Here is a 26,012-nt window from a genome sequence, read left to right as displayed (position 1 = left end):
TTTGCTTTGTGGGTATTCTGGTTCATTAATTAGACAAGTATACGCCGACTAGCGAGCAGTCTGAATTGGAAAGCTTTATCCAAACAGGGAGGTGGAACTGTCTAGACTAGTAAAGAGCCAAGAAGCTGATGGCTAGACAGTGACGGGCAGATCACATAGGATAGGCGAGTCTAGCTGTTAGCACTTGCCTCTTGAGACTCAGCTAACTTCGCTGCATTTTACTTGAGAATACTGACCACGTAGGATCTACGCTCTTCAAGACGCACATGCACCACGATGAGCTGCTCTCCTCTCAGCTCCTCTGATACCAGCCTTCATCAATTCCTGCAAAACTACCAACTCTTCGCAATGAACGACCTGAGAGGTCCAGCTTCAGCATCCGCTCTTCTGCTCAACACAGAAATGGTTAAACTCGCGGCTCGTATGAAACTGGGTGAAGGATTCGAATACAACAAGGCCATCTTGGACAATTTGCAAGCTCGTAAGAAACTCGCTGAACCACTACAAACACTGACTCGAGTCGATTCAAAACCGTTGTTTCTGAAAGCCGATTCACAATGTGTGCAGTCCGAAGCCATACTCGAGGATCAGTTAATAGCGTGTTTTGAAATCGGTGGTGAAAAGCGCCTCTGCTTGCCTCAAATATTCAAGACAGTTCTGGCAGGGTTTAGCTTGAACCATATTAACCAAGCATGCGACAAACTCTTCATATACTGTTCTAGATGTAATAGCGAGCAACTTGAAATGTTCCGGAAAACTCGAAATTTGCCACCGTCTGCACCAACATGTGGCCTCATAACCATGACAGACGCCGAAAGACTCTGTATGGATCTTTTACACAGCTCGGCTGATGTCAGCGATGACAGTTCAGAGACGCAAAGAGACCTTGTCGTTAGCGAATCATGTATTCCAGTTTATCACGAGTGTTTTGGCGAAGGAGCCGGTTTTCTGCGACCTAAACTCTGTATATCTATCAACTCCAAGTGTATCGAATGTGCACAATGCGGCCAGTTTTTTGACGCAAGACGTTTCGTTGGACATTGTCATGGTCAGGCAGAAAATAAGACTTGCCATTGGGGATTTGACAGAAACAAATGGAGGTCATATCTTTTCCTTGACGATGAGAAAATCTCCGACAAAACCGAATGTGCAAAGTTGGAAGCAGTTTTCACAGAGGCCATGGACAGATTTGAATCTGAGCAATTGTCAGACCTTGATCACAGAAAGAGAAAGGTAAGTGTTTTCACTTCATGATATCGAAGAATTATTTTTAACTAACTTATCTGGATGATTATTTGTCGAATTATTTAACTGAAATTTAGGACTCTGGTTGAAGGATCCCTTTAAACCAGGGAAGGGTTATCTTTATTATCAGTGTTATTATCACATCAGCAAATTATATTATTCTACTAGCGATATCACCTCCCGCATAGTTACTCATCACCAGTCTCTGTTGCATAGCTATCTGAAACCACATTAATAATAAGATTTATAATGTCATTTTTGCTGAAAGGCAGAAAAGCAAGAGCTTGGTGGTAGATGTTTCACAAAATATTAACGCGAATGCAGTATGTTGAACCACAAAAGGTCAATAAATGCTATCCGTTCAGGGTTAACTGCGAGTTCACTGAAACCTTGAAGAGGTCGTGAAGTGATTATAATCGGGTGGCTGGCCTCTGCATCAGCGAACACCAATAACCAATACTCCAGTCATCAAACTGCGTTTCAACTCAACAAAATTCTGTCAATCTATCGGAAGCCTTTTGCAAAACACTGGCTGAGAGTATGGTCTCTGCTGCGTGTCTCACACCACTAACCATGAAGGTAAATGATGAACAATGACCTCCCGTGACAGATAGAACGAAACGTGACACAACGTATAGAAGCTGGATTGATAAGCTTGGGGCTATGACCCACAGGCTAGACGTTGACACAACCTTCCGTCACATAATCTAATACCTCTCACGCGGCAATGAACTTGAAAATCATGTCACCACAGTTCACTGACGAACAAACTCGTCTCTAATAATCTCTTGCATAGTCTCCACCTTCAGTTAATTAGTGTCGCCATTTTCTAGCCAGCCGTGGTTTCTTTGAGCCACTTTATTAATCGGTTGGTTGGCTCAGTTATGAAGGTGATTCCAGTAATAGGTTTGAAATTAGCCATACGACCAATAGCCTTGCGCAACCTGGTGAGTGGTAGCGCCCCGGAAAATATATGTACAATTGTTTTATGTGTACGTACCAACTTGTCTTCCGATACAAAATATAAAGTTGTACATGTATATATAAATATCTTCATCCTGGTCAACCTTGAGTGGCGGTAATTGTCTACTCAACCTAGGGTCTTGTATCAGAGACCTGGGAGTTGGGGCCCTTGCTTAAAGGGCTGTCATTCCCGATAGCACGCTCGCCTGCAACTATTTGTGTTGATTGTCCTTACGTTTGAACATTATTGGAATGAATCTTACTCAATTAAAATGTTTTACAGTTATATGTCTACTAAGTAAGAATCCTTAGAAGGGGAAAAACAATACATTAAAAGTATCTTTAAATATATATGCAATATATATTTAAATATGCAATAAAAGTAAGTCGTTTTAATAAAGATTATAATAGCTGTACAATAATAAAATTGAAATATATTTCTTTGAAGTCTAAAATAAAATTGACCGTTTTATATAATGACAATGTTAGATACTAAATGTAGATATTGTTAAATAGGTTGGTATTTATAGTATGGCGCTCATTATTGTCTCTCAGAGAAATGAACTATTTGTTGGGTTGAAGTTGACTGATTTCTTCGAAGTTCAAACATTTCTTTCCAGTACAAACACTGTCTTAAAACACTTTTGAGTGTTTCAAGTCGCAACTAGAATAACTCAGAAACGATATGTTGTGTTTAACAGATTTATTAAACTTGCTAATTTGAGTAAAAAGTTGACCTAATTCAAGCAGATGCAGACAACGGAATGTGCAGCTCTACACTCACAGTACTCGATATTTTTTGTTCCAGGCATGTCTGGAAAACCATTCCTTTTGCACTATAAGCGTTTTTTGCCCATGACTTATGTTGCTAATATAATAAACAGTTGTTGACTTTGGAAGGCATACTGGTTATTTAGCTACCAAGTCCCTCTGCTGTCATCCTAGATATTTTCATGGCAAATTATCTGCCCAGGGAGCAACGAGGCCGCGAGATGCCCGATGCTTATCAAACTTGGTTGCGTAATAATCCTAGGTACAGAAAGAATGCCATTCTCTATTGCTTACACTGAGGTAGACGCAAACACATTGTAGAGACTTATGAACAATGACAACTATTGTTACCGTCTAGACACCAGACAAAGTATTTGTTTAATGAAAATTTATTGATGGAAAAAGGCGTTAGTTTTCTGGGGTTAGTAGAGCAGCAGGACTAGCAAAACGTTTATTAATCATAACTATTTGCTTTAACCGGAAAACCAGGGATTCATTCAGAGGAAAACTGGTTTCTCGTTTTGCTTTCCGTATCCAGTAATGGTATTACATGTCAAAAAGCAAGCATTTTTTAGGATGACATTGGCTGACCTATCTTATCAATATATTTATGTTTGCTTGTGAATTTTTAACAAGTTGTCCAATTGACCGAACATCCATGAATCTGTGTATGTCTTTCCTATCTCTCGCAAAGAATTGCTTTTACAAGCTTTTGTAACTAAATTGTGTTAGTTGGCGTGTTTCAAACATTTCATTTGAAGTATATCAAAGTAGATTAGAAGCGCCATATTGCTTATAAAATGGATGCCTTAGTATTGTAAAACAAGAAGTTGGAAAATACTATAACATGAGCAGTAAGCATGGCCTGGCTACCTCGAGTAGACAAATTGACTAGGAATGAGTTAGGAGAAAGTAATCGAGCTGTTTCGTATAGAAAGGATCACAAGCTATGACCTCACACATCAGAATATTTGTAGCATTTGTTATAGTTAATAAATTTCGAGTTAAGCTGCTGAATTCACTGCGAAATTATTTTAAATATAAAAGGAGAAACTTGACTCGGTCTAATGAGATGACGATATTCTGCACCAATCAGCCAAGTATTAGTTGTCAAAGCATGCTTAATTAGCTGCGAATGCTTATTGCACTCGATGAGATTTGTCCTCTTGTTTTCTCCTACTCTAATTTGTCACTGGCTGGTTAGTAATCAACTTGCTCAAGCTCAACGGGTTTACAGTACAATCTAATTGCATCTGCAGGACCTAAGAACTTTAGTAATGGCTGCCAAAGTTATCAGAGCGTGAAAATGTAAAAGCATTGGAAACGACAGTCATTCATTTTGGCTCTCATTTGCCATAAGTAATGTTTGTTTTAGCTGTCCTCAGCGTCGGCAGCTAAACAGTGCTAGCCTATCCGCATGTGTGAGAATTTGGGAGTTTTGGCCAAAATCGTTTGTTTTTTGTTTCTGTAACTATTTCTCCCGGGAAGCTCTTAGTTTTTTGCATATAAATGGAACTGAACTAAATGATGGCTTTGGTAATCTCTTCTGTTAAGGCTTGATATAATGTGATTGAGTAACCATTTATTTTGTTTTTATCTTTTAAAAAATAATCCATCTTAAGCAATAAAATTGCTCTCGCAGCAAAATCAATAATAAAAATTAATCATTAAAAATATAATGTTTTTGTTTGAATTGATATATCGGGAACCAAGCGTCGATTTTTGAACCTCTGTACTGTGTTTGATTTCAACTATAAATGAAATTTAAAAACCCAAATATTGGCTTCAAGTTGTTTGTAGCTGTTCAGATAGTAGACAATCTTTTCATATTGAGACAAAAAATGGAAGCATCGATTTTCATTTGAATAAAACTTAGCATTCAAAAGGATTTGCAGTAATATTGCATAACATGGTCTGTATGGAATATTCTTTACTATAATAAGAGTCATGTTTTTCTATCTGTGCAAGGCTATAGCGGGAGGTTGGTAAAAAATTGCATCATATAGGATTCGAACTCATGACTATCGGCTTATTATACCAACACTCTGACAACAGCTTCAATCAATTACCTCCTGGCATGCCAATATGCCACCATTATACATATAGACATGTTTCAGGCAATCTAGATGCTGCCAATTTTTATGTTCTCCCATTAATAGATTTTACATGTCTTTCCGCATTAGACAAATAGGAACAGGTGTGTAGCACTGGCTTTATACTTAACGGTTCATGCCTATTTCAACTCCTTTGTCTGAGCGAATTCTATTACAGGCCTTACTTCACCTTCAGTCTGTGTGTAGAGAGAATGAACGCTGTCTATCCAAGTATGTAATAGTTGACACCGGGTCTAGTCACTAGTATGCAGCTAACAAAACATAGAGTTGCCAGTGTTTTCTGCTGCTGACTCTCTGCTGCCAGTTCGTGTTTAATTGTGTGCACTCAGTTTGGATGACAGACTTTTGAGTCGCCATTGTGAGCAAACGTCTATTCTTTAAGACCGTCAGCGCTAGCAGCACTAGGCTGATCTGTTGGTTTAGTGATGAATGCTAATCGATATCATACCAGGGCTGCACCTTGCCTAGTAAATGGGCTGCAATCGCATGCACAACGTACTTTGCAAATTTAAACCAATGGGAATTTATTAAATTGAGAAACTTTACTCTGTTTCCAAGTTTGCGTCATCCGCAAGAGCAAGTTTTATTGCTCAAAAAGCTTTATGCTTGCGAAAAAGAGCAGCGGTGCTGTGCAAGCTATTCCATTTTAAACATTTTCCACACTTAAGTCATTTTTATTTCAATTTGACAAGACGGGAGTGCGCGGCGATGCCCTCTGGCTTGAAGCTCCTTCGTTTTTACAAAACTCCCGTGTTAATCCGCAACACGCGATCAAAACAATTATTGTATGGGAACACAATTCTAAATCCACATCAACTGCTCAGTGGAAAAATTGTCATGATGTCCAATTGTTTATGCTAGCCATCTTTGGTATCTGACAAGGTTATAGCGCTTCCTACTTGCACCTATTGATCTCTAAAGTTCTTGGAAGAAAAGTTGCATAATACCTTTTATCTTCCCGGTAGTCTTCATTGTTGTATGGATAACGAGTGAACGATAAGTGGAATGAATTAAGGATAGAGGGAGGAGTCAAGAGGAAGGGTTGGGAGGGGAGCTCGTGTTATTCAGTACTGTTGACCCAGTGGTGCTAGTTTCTGATTAGATTAGCAGTCTTCCCTCAAAGCACCTAATAATATGCCAGGGCAGCGCAAAAGTTCACAGCAGGGCAGCCAGTCAGCTGCCGACTGTTATTTTAGATCTATTAGCGGAATGCATCATAGGTCAGCATTCGACCGTCTGCGTCTGTGAGCACTCCTGTCTATTTCTCTCTTCTCATCAGCTGCATCTTACCCGGCACCTGTCGGCATCTGTCGCTTAGTACTTGATGTTCTCATTATTCAACTATAGATCAATATTTTTAAAGGAAATGCGAGTTCAGTAAATGGAACAATGGCTAAGGCAGCCAGGCAGCATACCTTATGTAAGATATTCTCAACAACACGTACCATCTCTCATGGCCTAGTATAATAAAACAAGATTTCCTTGACCAGTGAGATCAAATACGATAGGTATGGTCTAGGGTTTGCCTAGTCAAGACTTCAAAAATGTCAGCTACATTTGTCATAGCAACTAGCAGATCCTGACCAGGAAACTAATTAAAAAATCCTGCATGGTACGGGCCTTCGATTAATATTTCACCTGACTCTCGTAAGTGGCAGATAGAGGTTATTCCAATCACAGTAGGCTACCAGTAGAGAAGCCTTAGTTCTGCTATTTCTATTACCTAGCAGAATATTGATAATTACGAATGAAATCAACACACAACGTTGACAAACCTCCCACATAAATTAAACAGATTGGTGACCAGATGGTCGGCTCTCCCAAGTGTGTTCCAGACAAGTTTACATGGCAGACTATACAATACTGACATGATTATTTGGTTTTTGCATGACTAAGGCTTTTACTAGTTGGAAATCGGAGATGAAACACTAATTGGTTCTTTATTTGACAATGAGTATGCCGGGAGTTATGCAGCCAGGGTTTTAGTAATGGCTGGTTATTCTGGTGGTATTCCCCTATATCCCTTCAGCAAACATACCTACTTTGTATAATAAACATTGTCTAAGTTTGATTTGCCTTTGAAATCATTTTGCTGTTTCATTGCCAGCTTCCCAGTGCATTAAACGAGGAAGAAAACGTAAAACTACGAAGATTCAGTGACAGCCAGTTGAACCCGTCTGTAGCTTGGATGCTGACTTCACCTACCATGACCTTTTCCAGAAACAACGTCAGCTCTTGGTCTGACAGCAGCAGAACTGGTAACCTCCAGAACCTACCCATCAAGAGGTACATTAGAGTTCCTTCTCGCTGCAGCTTATGATTACAGACAATTTTTATCTTTTCATTTAATGGGTTGGGGAGCTCTCCTAACCTAGCTTATATAGCCAATTGTAGAAAGAACATAGGTTATTAATCGTAGTCCATCATTCACCTTAATGTGACAGTTTGATGTGAAGTACTGGCCATCTATTTCATAGTGACAGGAATTTACTGGTCTTTCAGTCAATCTTTTCTTCCATTTTGTCTTGGCTCAGGGACAGGATGAAACAATGGCTGCATAAATATCGGAAAATATAAGCACCGTTGGCAGGCTGTCATCTTCGTTCACATAGGCGTGGTTGCCCTTGCCATGATGGTACATGGCTAAGAGCTCGAAGATCTGCCAAGTTTAAAACTGCTTAACGATAGGCCATCGCTAACCTTATGACTGCCAAAGTCATTGCTTTAGCCAGTATTCTCGCTGAAATGATGTTATCAGACTAAAGGCACGTCTGGTTATCAGACTAAAGGCACGTCTGGTTATCAGACTAAAGGCACGTCTGATAAAAAGCTCTTCTTTTCAGTCTGAAATGTTGTAGTTTTTTCAGGCACTCCAATTCCCAAAAAATGTATTTGACTTTTTTTTGCTTTAGTTATTTTGTTATGAAACACAACATCATTATATAACAACTAGTAAGTATATATATAATCTATAAGTCTGTCACCAAGAGAGTATTTGCCAAAAGTATCTGTCAAGAGAGTACTTGCCACCGTGGTAATAAACTGTTTCGTAGATGAGCTGGTGCAATGCAATGTCATGAAGCCAGCTGTGTCCTCTACCTGCCTCTCTATAACATTATCATTTGCTCGCAGCTAGCGTTGGCTAAGTATATGTATGTAGGTCTTTCGTAGCTACTCAGCCAGCCATTGTCTTCTCATTGCTCCCTAGATTCATATATAATCACTGATGAGGCCATTCCAGCCTTCAATTTATGAGATCTCATAGCCAGTCGCAGCAGGCTGTCTACAAGAGATGTAATTATACATTTCACCCCTTTAATTATGCAATACAGTCGTAACTTTGCGAATTGATGACATCTGTTCATGATCATGGTATTATGGGATCTTATAACTATAATGGAATTGTGGGAAGGCTTCCTAAAACCGATAAGTCCATGAAGTTCGTTTACCAACTTGAAAAGGTTTAGACTTTGCATAGTATCTGACCCCTTCCATTAGTCAATACATTAAAGTTAGTGCTTGCTCAGTGTCAAGCATGTTTGAATACTAATCAAATACAAGCATATGGGAACCTACTGCGGTTGTCATGCTCTCGTGTGACAGGCATGGAAGGTGTCAGCTATATCGGTAATGATATAACGGAAAATTTTGTGGCGGGATGATGAAAGATTGCCAACAAATCACTGAAGACTGCTTCAGCGCAGTTAATGTATTCTGGACATAAAATGGATTAGACATCATGTATCTTATAGCTAGTGTCTGGTGCATGTTGAGTAGAGAGATATGACCGGTGTTTCAAAGCGGTATTCCGTCTGGCAATTGCTCAGTGTCTGTCAGGGATCGCTAAACATATTATGGAAATGTTTACTTTTCCATATCCATTTCCATAAACATAAATATTTCCATAATTTTATGGAAATGGATATGGAAATTTTATTTTAGAAATATGGAAATGTTATGGAAATGGAAATAATATGAAAATGAATTATGGAAATGTTATGGAAATGGAAAAAATATGGAAATGAATTATGGAAATGTTATGGAAATGGAAATAATATGGAAATAAATTATGGAAATGTTATGGAAATGGAAAAAACTATGGAAATGAATTATGGAAATGTTATGAAAATGGAAATAATATGGAAATAAATTATGGAAATGTTATGGAAATGGAAAAAAATATGGAAATGAATTATGGAAATGGAAATAATATGGAAATGAATTATGGAAATATTATGGAAATGGAAATAATATGGAAATAAATTATAGAAAGGGTATGGAAATTTTGGAAATGAATTATGGAAATTTTATGGAAATGGAAATAATATAGAATTGAATTATGGAAATTGTAACATACACGTAATCCAAGATATAAACAGAGGGGAGTTATATTGTATAGACTAGGCTACATGAATAGACAATGGTAATACACAAACAGCTAACATCAGTGGTATTACAGAAACTATTAAAGGGGTCTGGAAGAAACTAACTCAAATTGCCTCTTGCTCGGCTACATGTATAGACAATGGTAACACACAAACCCAGCTAACATCCGTGGTATTACAGAAACTATTAAAGTGGTCTGGAAGAAATTAACTCAAATTGTCTCTGGACTTGGCTACATGTACGGACAATGGTAACACACAAACCCAGCTAACATCAGTGGTATTACAGAAACTATTAAGGGAGTCTGAAAGAAACTCTCAAAACATCTCAAATCGTCTCTGGCTTAGTTATAGGCAATGGTAGCATACAGTTTTGATGTTGCCTGGACCCTAAATAAAGTATATTAGCAAGCAAATATCATATTCATATTATGTATAAATTAATCACATATTCGGGAAGAGTTGACGATTGCACACACACACGCTCATTTGACACGCAAGCGCGCACACATACGTACACACCAGGGATCGCTAAACATATTATGGAAATGTTTACTTTTCCATTTCCATAAACATAAATATTTCCATAATTTTTATGGAAATGGATATGGAAATTTTATTTTAGAAATATGGAAATGTTATGGAAATGGAAAAAATATGGAAATGAATTATGGAAATGTTATGGAAATGGAAAAAATATGGAAATGTTATGGAAATGGAAATAATATGGAAAGGAATTATGGAAATATTATGGAAATGGAAATAATATGGAAATAGATTATGGAAATGTTATGGAAATGGAAATAATATGGAAATGAATTATGGAAATGTTATGGAAATGGAAAAAACTATGGAAATGAATTATGGAAATGTTATGGAAATGGAAATAATATGGAAATAAATTATGGAAATGTTATGGAAATGGAAATAATATGGAAATAGATTATGGAAATGTTATGGAAATGGAAATCATATGGAAATGAATTATGGAAATGTTATGGAAATGGAAATAATATGGAAATAGATTATGGAAATGTTATGGAAATGGAAATAATATGAAAATTAATTATGGAAATGTTATGGAAATGGAAATTGTGACAAACACGTAATCCCTGGTGTCTGTACATCAAACTTTCTTTTCACATAGACTGCTGATTGACGATGATTTTTATAGCTCATCCTGCAATGAGTTCACATCGACATATCCTGTTTTTAGATTGCCGACGCAGAAGAGTTGTCCACCTTCATTAGAGAATCCAGATCGAGTTGTCACACTGAACGAGTCTGATAGGTAGGTTTTTTATCATGGTGACCCAATTCATAATCGGCTTGCTTGCTGTAGTTTTTGTTTAGGTCCAAATTAATTTTAGTTGGTTAGTTGAAGTGTGGAGACTTCCTGTATATCAGTTTTCTATCAACGACACTAATAAAGGTAATGTGAACAAAGTTTGTTCAATTGGAAAAAATAATTAAAAAAAAAATGTTTGACTTCACTATAATTTCGCCCGACACGCACGCAAGGATGCAGTCAACAAATGTGTTGCTAATTCTTTTAATATTTTGTCAAAAGAAATATGATGTATACATTAACTTGGTAGTTTCAAGTATTTCTTGTATAAATTTTTGTTTTTGTGTGTATAACAGCATATACCTATACCCTTTTTATTTTTCAATTTAGTTCATTTAATATATTTTTTGATGGCGCCATATTTAAAACATTTTTTCTATAAAAATAATTATGGGCTGCCCAGTAAAAGTATATATGTAGCGACAGGCGCTATCTAGGGCGACAAGCCGTAATGGAGAGCTAGCTTTACTGATGAGTAGTTGTGGTTCATGAGACTTTATTTAACCCAACTGGCTCAACGTGAAGTCTGCAATGCGAATTGCATGACATGTACATTAATATAAAACAGTTGCAATTATTAATAACAGTGTAAAATATACAAATTGATTCAAATGTTTTAGAGGCAAATCAAATGTATAGAATTAGCCATAAATTGTGAAATAAACATAAAATGAGAAATAGACAGTGAATGTAACAAATCCTTATGTGTGTAAAAGTTTAACAGTTTGCTAAAAGTAAAATGCACAAATTAATAGGCAAAAACTGACCTTGTTGCCTTCCGTGGCTTGCCTTGGTAAAATAGACTTGAAAATATTGTAGACTTGAGAACTTTTAAAAGAACAACTTTATAAACTTAGAAACTTTATCACCAATAATGGTGAACTTATTGAGCCATACTGCTCAGGACAAAGACTGCTGCTCTACTGACCAGTTCTAGAGAAGACAGTTGACCAAGATGAACCAAGAATGCAAAAAAGTTAGACAAAATTAGTGCACATTCCGGACCCTAAATTAGTCGTAGTCCCAGCCACGCCAATCGCTAATGGAACGCGCTCCAACGCCCGCAGCAGCAGCTCTCAAGCTTATTCATCCCAGCAGCCAAAGACTGGAAAAAGCATTAGTATTTATTAAAAATGTACCCGTTTTATAGTCGTGACACATCTGTTGAGGTAATTATCTATTACACCTTGAAAACAAAGAAGTCTGGGCCTGATGTTTACTAGAAATATTTTTTAAGAAATGGCTAGAAATAATACACGTATTTAATTTCATTACACTCCCACCTTAATTTACTCTAGGAAATTAACTATTACAAGCAAGCTAAAATACTACTGTCCACATTTCACCACATTTTAAGGATTATGTTGAAAGCATAAAACATACTACCTGAAAGCGATATATTGTGAAACATACATGAAGGTAAGGGTAAGCAGAAAGTAGTATAAAGTGATATGTATATGTGATAAAACAAAAAATGTGCTGCCAAATTTGACGGTGCACATTTAGCATAGATGGGGGATAAAAGTAATAGCATAAAATACAAGGATAACAGTATAAGCATAATCTATACCATTTTAACTAGTTTCTGAACAGGTCTATGTAGAATTGTTCTTTTTTCCATCGCTGGAGAGGAACTTTGACGCTAATCGAACTGACACCTTTCTAACAAGACCGTCTGATCCTGGATAGGTTTCTTCCACTATAGCTTTTCTCCAGTGATTTCTGGGCATATCGTGCTCGACCAAGAGTACCACATCACCCTTGGCAAGGTACACCTTAATATCGGCCCACTTTTGAAGCTTGGTAATCTCATCGAAGTAAGTGATCTTCCACTTTTGCCAGAATGCTTCCGCCAAACATTGTACTTCTTTCCATCTAGCTTTAGCATATGACTTCGTTGTAAACTCGCCTGGGGGTGGCGGTGTTGGTTCTGGCTTTCCGGTTAGCAAAGCGTTCGGAGTGATTGGCAGCTCTTCCGGATCGTTGACATCAACTAAAGATAGAGGCCTGCTGTCAGCCGTTGCCATTACCTCACAAAATGCCGTTCGTAGCATGGAAGTATCGAATCTGCCTTTGTGTTTGTAAAAGACATCGTCTAAAATAGATCGAATGGTGCGAATTTGTCGCTCCCAAACACCACCTTGATGGCTAGCTGTTGGTGTTGACATGATGAAGTTTATTTGCATGTTTGCTAGAATTTGCTTAGCTTCGTTGTCTACCATATTTTCAAGTTGCTTGTCAAATTCATTTTTTGCTCCAATAAAGTTGGTGCCATTGTCACTGTGCAGGGTTTTCACATGTCCTCGAATAGATATAAAACAACGCAATGCATTCAGAAATGCATTGGTCGATAAGTCATCCAAGAGCTCAGTATGTATTCCTCTGGTATATAGACAGGTAAAGACTAGACCATACTTCTTCAGCTCAGTACGCCTTTCTTTAACCTCAAAAGGCCCAAAGCAGTCCATACCAGTAGGCATAAAGGGGGGATACTTTCCAGTTCTTTCTAATGACAAGTCTCCCATCTGCTGAGAAGAGCTTTTTCCTCGTAGTGTGCGGCATGTCACACATTTGACTGCCTCTAGTGGTTCCAGCTTCCATGATTTGTTGCGTACCATCTTTTGAAGTGTTCCAACAACTCGTAGAAGTCGAATTTTGGTACTGAAGTGCTCTATGAGCTTGAGCACTGGATTAGGTTGTTTCATTTTTGTGTTGCATTTTTTAATTCTTCTCACTTCTGGATCTGTTTGACCGAGTTTCGCTTGGAAATCAGTCTGTTTAGCTGAAGGATATGTTTGTTTTTCTTTTAAGAACTCAGGCCCATGGAACCGGATACTCTTCATTAGTTTGTGGAATTCTATCCCTCTGGACGCTATGTCCGCTGGATTGTGCTCCCCGGCTATATGGTGCCACTGAGTGACTTGTGAGTGCTCTCTAATTTCATGAACTCGGTTTGCTAGATAAATCTGAAATCTCTTGGAGTCATTGGCTATGTAGCTGAGCACAATTTGAGAGTCTGACCAGTAATGCTCCTCACCAATTCTAAGATCTAACTCGTGTTGCGGTGTCTTACTAAGTCGAGTAGCCAGCAATGCTGCTTGCAAACGATTGTTAGGTAGTTTGGACTGCGATCTAAAGGGTAATGGCATCTGGAAGTACCCATCATTTCTTTGTACAGTTCCTTTACTCCAAATCTCCATGAACTTTATGTCATCTTGAGAGCTTAGCGTGTCACTATCATCAGATAACATCTTTGCAAATGTATTGCAGGCATTCACTGATACTCTTGGTGTTTTACGACCATTTTGTCTTTTACTACTGCCCATAGCTGTCCATCCTAGAACTGTTTTCTCAGCAAATGGTTGTCCTTTACGTCCACGTATTGCCTCTATCGGTGCAAAGGCATCTGAACAGTCTCGCCCAATCAGCATAGCCACAGGTATATCAAGCAGGGGAGGAAGAAACTTGGAGATTTCGACGAGATGTTCATACTTGGCCAGATTATCTCTAGTAGGTATTTGGTCTTTGTCACATGAGAAGTCATTCCAAGCGTAAGCTGCTATGCTAAGCTTGGTACATTCGTGGAAACCCCTAACTAAAATATTGTGGTGTAAATTGATCTTCTCAAGTGTCGATCCATTTAGAGTTTCCATCTGTACATCTTCTATTGTTGTATCTGTGTTCAGCATGCCTCCAACGTCTGTTGTGAGAAATGTGCTGTCCGACTGTGAATCTAACATAGCGTATATAAGTACCTCTTTCTGTGGATCAAATTGCGAGGAAACATAAACAGGAAGAATCATATTTAGCCCTTTCTCTGCACAACTTGTGAACTTGACATCAAGCTTCTTTGTCTTCTGCAAAGAATCCTCTTGAGCAGTGTTCCCTTGTGATTCCTTTAGAGTGCTTGTGTATTGTTTGTTGGGCTTGGTTTCCATTTTCATCCCACCTGAAGTGTTAGTTTGAGTTTCTGGAGCCTTTGTATCTGTACTCCTATTTCGCTCCCATTCATGAGGTTCTCTGTGTAAGGCGGTGGGGTGTCTTTTCTGACACTTCTTGCAGGTTGCTCTTTTTGGACATTCTTTAGATTTGTGATCTGAGGAACCCAAGCATCCAAAGCATAGACGATGTTGTTTAACAAAGGCTTCTTGTTGGGCCGCCTTCATATCTCTCAGTGTGTAGCATTCGGCTGTTGCATGAGGCTTCTTGCAGCAAATGCAGGAGTTAGCGTAAACAGTAGATGTTGCAAGAGCACTAACTCGAGCACTAGGGTAGATTCTTTGTTGTTTGGGTTTGTCTTTCAAATTCATGCTTGTCAGCTGCATCAACGGCTCTTCCATGATCTCCGCATGGTCAATAACAAATGATGTGAACTCTTTGAAGTCAGGATACGGCTTCCTGGCTTGACGTCTTTCCTTGACTATTTTCACCCAACTTCTAATCATGAAATCGGGTAGCTTTGCAACTAGTTTCTCATTCTCCTCGCTATCATCTAAGATGTTTAGCTGGGTAACATCGCTCATAGCAGATCTAACATGTGCCAGCAAGTCAGCATATTCCCTTAGCATAGAACTATTTTTGGGTCCTATCTTGCTGAATTCCGACAGCTTTTTACGTAGTGCTCTGCTTACGCTGTGTTTGTTTCCAAATCTATCCTTCAGCACTGCTCTTGCATCATAGTATGCAGATAGTGTATTAGTTAAGAAATGCCCGCTGATGGCATCGTAAGCCTTACCAGACACAAACCTTTTAAGGTGACGGAGGGATTCAATATTTGTCAAACCTTCAGTCTCCACGTAAGCGTCAAAATCCATTTCCCATTCTGTGAAGGTAATGGGATCACCATGGTACACAGCAGGTGCCAGGGACTGCCTCTTTGTTGCTCTCATTGAAGCAATAAGACTAGTTGTGAGATCTTTTATGACTTGTAGACCTGTATCTTGAGCTCCAATACTGTTATAGGATTCCACATTGACTTCTGCGTTGTTGGTGCGTGTAGGCATAACAGTTGGCCGGCTATAAGCTGAAGGTGTTGCTTCAGTTATGGTATTAGCTTCTCTTTCTCTCATTCGGGACAGCAGTTGATTAAACTTTTCCATGTGAGTAGCAAAGGTAGCAGACGCCTCTTGAAGATCTTCCTCATCATCTTGTTTAGGTTGGTCCATCTCCTCTAGTAGCACTGTAAGCTTCTGTCGGTTCACGGCGATTTTGCTTGTACACAAATCAAACATATTTTTGATTGTTTCTAAATCTGTTTTATTCTCAGTCAATCTATCTAACTCATTATAGTTTGCTTCAATAGTTTCCAAATTGGCATCAACAGTGGCACTATATTGCTCTATTTGCTCTCTTGTGTGAGCTTCAGTTTGACCGAAAAAATGGTCCATATGCTCAAATTCCTCAACTATAGCTTGAGCTACTTCATTATTCAAATGCATAAGCTTTAGGCGTACAGACTCACGCCTGGAAACTACATCTGTATCAGACCTTTCAAGTGATTGCATATTAGTTTGACGATTTGATTCGTCCTCTGACGCCATATCAGAGAACAAAATTATGAGTTAACTTTCAACTAGGCCTACTATGAAAATAAACAAAACTAGCCCTTTAATAATTAAAGCCAGCAAGACACTAACGGTGGCACCTACCCGTGCGTGCCCATCTAATACAGTAGTTACATGTGAATATAGCCTAGAGGAAGGATGACAAAATTGGCAATCAGCTAAATAGCTACTTGATGAGTTTACCAGGAATTGCACTGCGGCGCGCGCAAAGGACGGCGACCCCACAAACAATTACCGAGCAGAGACCGGACAATCAAAGGAGCCGCTTGATGTGCACCAAATTTGCTTGTAAAAATTGTGAATTTAAATTTAAACTACTGTCAACTGTACTTCAGCTTGAACTACTCAGTTTACAATAGCGAGCAGACTTGTAGAAATTAACCAAGGCAATACACAATACCAAGCTAAAAATGGTTGATAAAACCACACATGGAACTAAAGAAAATATTGTAGATATTCTATTTACTTCAGTTCAATATTGATACGTTACTTGTCTTCACAGGTTCCTTCAGTATTTTCCTTTCAGCGCTTTACTTGACTCTAAGGACTTGGCTTGTACTTTACTTTGACTTTGTAAGCTTGAGCTTTACCTTGACTTTGTAGACTTGAACTTCGCTTTGACTTTGTAAACTTGACTCTCCAATGGTAGAGGTCAAGACTTCACTGTAGCGACAGGCGCTATCTAGGGCGACAAGCCGTAATGGAGAGCTAGCTTTACTGATGAGTAGTTGTGGTTCATGAGACTTTATTTAACCCAACTGGCTCAACGTGAAGTCTGCAATGCGAATTGCATGACATGTACATTAATATAAAACAGTTGCAATTATTAATAACAGTGTAAAATATACAAATTGATTCAAATGTTTTAGAGGCAAATCAAATGTATAGAATTAGCCATAAATTGTGAAATAAACATAAAATGAGAAATAGACAGTGAATGTAACAAATCCTTATGTGTGTAAAAGTTTAACAGTTTGCTAAAAGTAAAATGCACAAATTAATAGGCAAAAACTGACCTTGTTGCCTTCCGTGGCTTGCCTTGGTAAAATAGACTTGAAAATATTGTAGACTTGAGAACTTTTAAAAGAACAACTTTATAAACTTAGAAACTTTATCACCAATAATGGTGAACTTATTGAGCCATACTGCTCAGGACAAAGACTGCTGCTCTACTGACCAGTTCTAGAGAAGACAGTTGACCAAGATGAACCAAGAATGCAAAAAAGTTAGACAAAATTAGTGCACATTCCGGACCCTAAATTAGTCGTAGTCCCAGCCACGCCAATCGCTAATGGAACGCGCTCCAACGCCCGCAGCAGCAGCTCTCAAGCTTATTCATCCCAGCAGCCAAAGACTGGAAAAAGCATTAGTATTTATTAAAAATGTACCCGTTTTATAGTCGTGACACATCTGTTGAGGTAATTATCTATTACACCTTGAAAACAAAGAAGTCTGGGCCTGATGTTTACTAGAAATATTTTTTAAGAAATGGCTAGAAATAATACACGTATTTAATTTCATTACAATATATATATGTGTGTGTGTGTATATATGTATACACACGTATGTATATATATATATATGCGTATATATGTGTGTAAATATACATTGTACATGGGTATAATTACACACACATATATATATATATATATATATGCCACCGTGGCATATATATATATATGTGGCATATATATATATGCCACATATATATATATACATTTGTATATATATAAATCATCATTTCTTTGACTCACATTCCCATTGTTTAGATTTGTAGTAAAAAAGTTTTCAATTGGAGTTGTTATAGTGGAAAATAGTTTCTAAAATTTAAGTAGAGTTATTTTGCTTTGGTTCCAAGTAGATATAAAAGTGACGATAATAGAAACCACATCGTTGGTAAAATAATCCTTGTGCTGGTAAAATAATCCTTGTGCTGGTAAAATAATCCATGCGCAGGTAAAATAATCCATGTGCAGGTAAAATAATCCATGTGCAGGTAAAATAATCCATGTGCAGGTAAAATAATCCATGCGCAGGTAGGTGTCTGCCAAATTTGTTGCTATGAGCCGGTATTTCAATCATTGGCTGTGTGTGGTTAGACCAGTCTTTGTTGATCAAAGACCAATGTTCTAGGGCATTAATAGGCATGCTAATGAAACGTTAGATGCTTTAATAGTTACCTACGGCAACAAGTCTACGCAATATAATTGCTTTTTTTAATTATCAGACATTCTCTTACTGGTTGCCTAACCATCTGTTTGCCAACAAGCACCTGCACTGAGTGCCATTTCGCATTAGACATGAAAGAATAAGTAGTAACCTAAAATATTCTGTTGTTAAGATTTTAATTTGTAATCAAGCCTCCTGGATCTAGACATTACGTGTTTTATTAGGTATGAAAAGCACTTCGTTCCAAACATTGCGCTGCAACAGAGTACTGACTGCGAGAGAGACAGCGCGAGCGAGGATAAAACCAGTCTGGAATCTTCTGAAGTTGATATGGACAGGCAGAATAACAATACGATTGTGAACTGTTCAAACACAGGTAATTAGTCGAGTTCTTCAAGGTCATGCTTGTGTAAGATGGCTAAAAAAACATTTTAGTTTACTTGTCGTAATGGCATGCCGTCTGTTTGTAAAGAATTCCAAGGCCATAGCAGTTGTTTCCTATCCTTTCATTAATTATTCACAAAGTTTCAACAACTCGGTAAAACGCACCCAATTCTACAAATCTGAAAGTCTGTACCGAAGATGCTAAACTAATGAATAAGGTGATTATTTTTATTCCAAGTTGTTTAGTTAAAAGATGAATTTGCGCAAAATTCTAGTAGAGGTCACCTTGCTGCCAGGATGTTTCACGATTAAAATCGGCAAAACCTGATCACCGTTAAAACGTTTAGAAAAAAAGTGCATGGAAAATGTCACTAGTTATTATAGTTGATATCGGTTGTGTTCAAATTTGCAGCGTTTCGCGTCGCTATTCTGTCAATTTCTTTGCAACTATGGATGTCATAATCACACTTTCACTTGATCGGAGTATTTTAACCGCAATTAAGTTTTGCCGATTTTAATCTTGAAACATCCTGTTAATCAGACCACCTCAAATATCAAAAACAATCGCGAAAAATAAAAATTATTTTTGACAAAATTGACCAAAATTTTGTTGAAGTACATCTTTAAGTAATGTGTCAACAAAAGGCCTATGAACAGAATGGAGTTGAAAGTTGTTTTTATTAATCTACCAATGAGAAAGGGCTAACTATTAGACAGTCTGTCATGCTGTCTAAAGGTATGTTTATACCGGGATAATTTATCAGAGTTGCTTCCACAATGACAAAGTCTGTTTGGGATAAAACGAAAACAGTTGTAAAATGGTCTCGTTTCAGTCACCGTCACTAGATCGCTGAAATGCTGCATACCGTGTTTGTCCATTTTGGATTGTCATAATTGACAAGAGTATAACATAGAATTGACCAATCATATATCGCAATGTTAATAGAGTCAAAAATACAAGCTAATGGAATGGATATCGATGTTGTATTTCATTGGCTAAAAATTAAGTCATTTTGTATAGTCAGAGTTTGAGTTAGTCTGTTAGTTTACAATGTAAAATCCTTGTAAAAAAAGTATTTCAAATCGGAAACGGACTAGAAGCCATTCCAACTCTCTCAGCGTAAACACAATTCCTACAAATTGTCTTGTTGTAAACTCACCTTTAGCGTTGTGTTAAGTCTTGTTAATTTACTCTTCAGTTGATTAAGGATTGAGTTAACATGTTAACTCAACATTTTAACTCGCGTTAACTCAAGAGTTAGCAGGTTAGCATCCCCTAATGTTAGGGCTGTTTAAATTCTCAACATCGTTTTTCAGTTGATATTCATCTTTATTTGCTGCCGGGTCTTCTGTCGTATTTTCAATAACTGTTAAAAGCAATGATTTAACTGCTTTCAAATGAAGTGCTTTAGACGATAAACATCATTTTGAATTCTCCTAATCCTGGCAGAAATTCAGTTTTCTTTTCGCTACGCAAACCAGTGAATCGCTAAGGAGATATGTCATCGTTTGGATTTAATTAAAATAATAAAATATTTAATTTCTTTAGCATTTTTGTCTATGCTTTGCACATATACACATACTGTGGTATCATTCAATTAAATTTAGTTCATGAAATTCTTTGTTTCATAGTAAAAGTGTAAGATGTTTTCATTTAGTAAAAATTTGATTAATTTTTTTAATCTAGTCTTTTTACAACTGGCGAGATGTATTGAGACACTTATGCCACTGTCAGTTCATGTTGCCAGACGAATAGTTGTAATTTTTGACAAAAGTTTTTATTGCTTTAGGGGAGCATCCGGACACCGCCATGACAGTGTTAGAAAACCTTGCCAAAATGGAGAACATGTACCTGCAGTTGTTACAAAGCAGTTTGGCTATGAGCGCTGATGAGAAGGAACTGATGGAACAGAAGTACATTTCCTGTGGTGACTCAATACGGAGGCACGTCGTACCGAACGACTCAGCCATCAAAGGTAAGACACTAGCCGTTGTTTGCTTTTTAGTTTATGCAAAGAGGAAACGGTGCAGTCAGCGTGTCGTCTGCAACACTAGATGCTAGCGCCTTGGCAGTTTTACGCTCTTTACTCGACTCCTAAGGGTAACACGGCTACGTGACATGAAATTCGCAGCCGTTAGGCATTTTCATTAAAATATTGATAAATTGCTGCAGCCTTGACAAAGGTAACAAAGGTTCATAGCTAGCAACTGCCTTTGAACTCCTTCCGTCAGTCGGAAATGCAATTCACGTTGCCAAAGGGATGAGGGGTGGGAGATGGGAATGATTGAGGCGGAATGGAGGAGAATGAGTGTCTGCAATATGGATGAACTATAAGAATAATATTCTAGGTCAATTGCAACAAGTTGAATAGCTAATTTTTACTTTAGTAAGAGCCATGTCTGTCTGTGAGAAGACATGCTTAGAGGCTCGGAAAAAAGATTGCACAGTACAGAAATCGAGCCAGGATATTCGGAGGCCAGTGTGCTATCTATCATCTGCACCCCGCGACTGCCGTGCCACATCTAGGAATAACTATGCACATGGTTATCTCACATAACGATCTCTCACTGCGTACGACCTGCCAGTGTACGTCTGTCTGTGGCCACGCTTGAAGGTTAAAAAAATATATGCATCACTTAAGCATCGAACTCAGACACTCTGCATTGCAGCCAGGCATGCTACCAGCTGAGTCACTCAACCAGCTTGCTGGATTGTTAAATAATTCTGCATGTACCTATTACACTTTTCGATCCCTCATGAGCACCGAACTCCTAGGAAACAAGTGGCTATAATGTTGGAACCCTGGAATTGTGATAGCAGAACAAAGCGGAGTAATAGGCCATTATCAGAGAGTCTGGTCAAAGGATAAGTTAGGTGCCTTCAGGTCTAGCTTCAGCAGACACCTGAAAGGATCGTCTCCTCTCTTGCTGCCCGATTATTTAACATTGCCGCTGTGATGTAGAAATATGTCATTCACTCATGAGCTGCTGTGTGATGAACATGTAAAATATATTAATTTTTTAAATAGGGCATAGATCTTTTAAGGCCATTAATAATAATTGGGTAATGGATGTGGGTGTCATCATTGCACTAGAACATTATATTCATTCATCCGTCTCCCGCAAAAGTTACATCTACTTTATTTGTGGGGGTAGAACAGACATTTTACATCATAGCTAATGCTTAGGGAGGATTATGGAACTTTGTGCAATATACCTGGCAACATTTAGCTACAAAAGACAACACTGGAGTTTAGCTTAATAATGATGCCATCAGATGCTGCTTTAAGGGCAAAGGTCAGCTGTATAAGTAGATTAGTTTTAATTTTAATGACTTTATTTTTACATAATAAACTTTAGCGGTTTTTTAATCGTAACTGTGAACTTTGTTTAGTCTTTGAAGACATTTTAATACAGTAATCCCTTGTGCTTCTCAGCTAAGACTGACACCTCACACGAAAAGTCAACATCCGCTAAAGAGAAACTACTAAACTCTCAGCCAATAAAGTCGCATTTTTACTGATCATAAGCATTTTTTGCTTTTTCCTTGGTTCATTAGACAATGTTGAGGATTAAGGGCACTTATGAGACATGATAAAGGGGGTCACCAGCCCCTTGCATTCTTGTACTTGACAAATCTTACAAGAAAACAGCGAACCGCGACGACGGATAGCACAATGTTGCTCGCGGACAGATTCGAGTGTGAGAGAGATTTTGACCTAGTACGAGAGAGATTTATGTATCTGGTATTTTAGTTTTAACTTCATGATTATTTTTACCCCGTGATGTACTGAAGTCTTGAAAGCCAAACCATGAAGTAGCGAGTCACTACTGTACTGTATTTTCAGTTGTCCCATAGTAACGTATTTACAGCAATTCTTGCCTTGTTCCTAATCAACAGCTTGTTTAAGGTTTAGTTGGGTAGTTGAGTCCATTTCTGTAACTAGTAGCTCTTATAACATAACTAGTAGTAGCGGAATGAGCTGAGAAAGTGTCCGAGATCCTATTGCCATACAGTTGAGGCCTTTTCAGGGCATCAGACGATGTAATATTTTATGCAGATTAATTTGGTATCCAAATCTTTTTCATAGACCTTGTGGTTCAAAACTTATCAGAACTCATGCGCCATTGTCGAATATTAGGTTTTTATCGAATATTCAATTGGGGTAAAAGAATTAAGTTGGTAGCGAAAGAGTTAAAAGAAAATTATTGTCAAAATCATTAGCGTTTATAAGATTTAGTTGAATTTTGAAGCATACTCGAATAACACCGAAAGCAGATTTTTAGGTTTTAAAACTATCATATGAAACTTTTCATCAAATCGGTTTTGTTTCAGAACATGCCGGTGAAAGCTGAACATATGAACATATTCTACTTTCTGCATACTGAAGATCATGCTGTAAGCCGAAGATTGCGCTGTTGGAAGGGATGCGTCATGCTGACAGGAGCGTCAGCAAGTGTTTAGCGAATCATGACAAGACACTTTTGTCAGTTTACATACCGGTTTTTGCATCTTTTATGAAAAATAGATGCAGATTGTTATAATTGCTATCACATACCTCACCACTTTGTTTTATCTCCATTCATGTTATTATTTGTTATACTTTATGTGCATGTGATGTAAGCCAACGTACATTCTCTCTCGACTTACCTCACCAAGCTGTTGACTCGATAGTTATACAGATTTGCAACCTACAGGCCTTGCTGGTATGCTATTCTGCTTCTTGTGCTTTCTTCTGTCATAGTATATGTGCATTTATCGGTTTTATCATTTATTCAACGTTTAATTATATATATAATTCCAAACATTGGTTTTTTGGTTTTGGTCGGCCATATTTTTGTAATTTTTTCGACTTTTTGCAATTTTGAAAGTTTCACTGCGACTGAACCTTTTTATGACATTCTCTATGCCAGATGCGGTTAATAGTTCCCATGATGCTTTCTCAGGAATTCAGAAATAATAAGTTTTGATTAGTCAGTCAAGTGTGCTACTCCACAAATGGTCAGTCACGGTGTATTGATAGGCCAGCATTGCCTGTATTTCTTAGAGCTCAACAGAAATCGTATATATATTATTCACTATTTAATGCTATATTGTTGATATGACTACAGTACCATAATATATTACATTACATCTCTGAATACTCATCAATATGGACTAACATTTGATTAACCAAAGGAAGACATTCATACGACAAATGAAAATTGGTGTTTAGTTCATTAGACTGTCTTGTCAACAATGGTCGTCGACAATCATGACAAGACTAAATTTCCGGAAGTTCAACGCAGTAGTAGACGATGACACTACATTGTTGCTGTAGCCAACGAGAGTAGCTCTATGTTACATGCGCAGCTCGCTGCAAATGGAATAGGGACTTGCAGCGCGTAAGGTTTCCTTGGACAGTCTGGAATAGTCTGGAATCTGTTAGAGTTAAATTGGGTGTTGGTTTAATAACAGCGATTATAACGTATTCACAGGGCTTCTGGTTACATAATGGATCCACAAATGGCTGTTTCATTCAGAATCACTGGCTAAAATACCAATTTCGCCCACAAAAAGGTCAATGCAATGGAAGGTCTACAAGTTCTTGGTCGTCCACGATGTATTAGAAAAGGTTGACATAAATCCGATCAATGCAGTTTTAAATATCGATTATCAAAAATTTACTAATGGAAAAAAATTGACATTAAAAACTCAGCACTGATAGTAGCCATAATTTTCCTAAGCAAAACATCGACTAAAATTCAGTTGAGCCCGCATGAGGTTGAGTCATTTACTGTTGCTGCTTACCTTGACCTACTGCTTGTATGACTACAGCTCTGACTGACATTCAATGCATTCATTGAGGGTCTTCATGCGGATCGACATTGGAAGGGTCACGGATTAACTAATAAATATCAAAATTTCATATTTTACAAAGATGGGGTTTTGTTACAAGATCAATCAAATTCGTCGTGAACGGAGGCTATTAAATAGGAACAGAGTCTAATCAATAGGAACAGAAGCTAATCGATAGGAAAAAAGGCTAATCGATTACACATAATCTATAGGAAAATATTAAAAAAAATGACAGATAACGAAGATAAATACATTTAAAACTACACTGAAGCAAAAAAATGTTATAAGTCAAAGGATTTGAGCAAAGATGTTATTAAGTATACCTATATGACACAGTAATGAAGTTTGTCATTTTGTGTCATAAATGATTATTGAAATGATGCTGAGGATCTGTATCCCTACAGTTTTCCTTTTGAATGGTTTAAAAAGGACTTTTTAAAAGAAATCCAGACAGCTAGAATGGGAAATATTAAAACCAAATATGTGGGTCAACTGACCAGCAAGGTGAGAAAATGGTATCAAACGGTAGAGATATGTTCGAATCTGTGGGAGAAACTAGACAAATAGACTCTAAGGAATGTGATTGATACAAGACCATCTGCTCAGACTGTCTGTTCCATCTTATGGAGGAAGGATATTTTACTAAATATAGTTGAGTTGGAATGTCTGCAATAAAAATAACTCCATATAAAAAATTGCTTTAAGAAAAGTGATATAACACATCTTTGACGCTACACTACAACAATTTTAGAAAAATTACAAATTAAAAAACTTTTTTTTTTCAAATATTCTAAAATGGATAAGCTCTGTATCATTCAATTCTTATTTTCTGGCCTTTCTCGTTCAAGAGTCCCCATCGCAAAGGGTATACCCTGGTGCAAAGTACGTATATGTTCTTACCATTTGCTCATTAGACTTGCCGCGGTAGCAGTGGTGGCTAGATACCCTTCTTAACCCTTTGACCAGGTATAAGCTCCCCAAAAACAACCGAAACTCATGTAATTTATTTTCGAAAATTCCATAAAATCGATTATTTATGAACATGCATAGCTCAAATCTTAAATTTATTTCTATGAACAAAAATTTTTGTACATAAACATTCATTTACATACCTACTAGTAAAAAAAAATACAACCATGTGCAATTGTCCTTGTTTGAAATGCTTGGAAGCATTATTTTCGGTAGAGTCAAACGCCATAACGTAGCCATGCGAGCCACCATAACGATCGT

General features: G+C 37.6%; 1 protein-coding gene across 1 annotated transcript; it reads left to right on the top strand.

The window, feature by feature from the left end:
* The first annotated feature begins 23 nt into the window (after nt 1-23).
* LOC137403894 (ski oncogene-like) lies at nt 24-24,085 on the top strand. Its single transcript, XM_068090000.1, has 6 exons — nt 24-1,233; nt 7,201-7,379; nt 10,695-10,769; nt 18,784-18,935; nt 20,734-20,919; nt 23,280-24,085. The coding sequence occupies exons 1-6, from the start codon at nt 277-279 to the stop codon at nt 23,297-23,299; spliced, it is 1,569 nt and encodes a 522-aa protein (XP_067946101.1). The 5' UTR covers nt 24-276; the 3' UTR covers nt 23,300-24,085.
* Nucleotides 24,086-26,012: the final 1,927 nt, after the last annotated feature.

The sequence above is a fragment of the Watersipora subatra genome, chromosome 9 (genome assembly GCF_963576615.1).
Source record: "Watersipora subatra chromosome 9, tzWatSuba1.1, whole genome shotgun sequence".
Lineage (NCBI taxonomy): Eukaryota > Metazoa > Bryozoa > Gymnolaemata > Cheilostomatida > Watersiporidae > Watersipora > Watersipora subatra.
This window is presented reverse-complemented; position numbering and strand designations above follow the sequence as displayed.

Bases quoted from the DNA above. Each gene is read 5' to 3' on its own strand.
- LOC137403894 (XM_068090000.1), top strand. From the start codon at position 277: ATGAGCTGCTCTCCTCTCAGCTCCTCTGATACCAGCCTTCATCAATTC. The intron at 1,234-7,200 runs GTAAGTGTTTTC...TTTCATTGCCAG, and splicing joins TTGATCACAGAAAGAGAAAG to CTTCCCAGTGCATTAAACGA. The intron at 20,920-23,279 runs GTAAGACACTAG...GTTTTGTTTCAG, and splicing joins GAACGACTCAGCCATCAAAG to AACATGCCGGTGAAAGCTGA.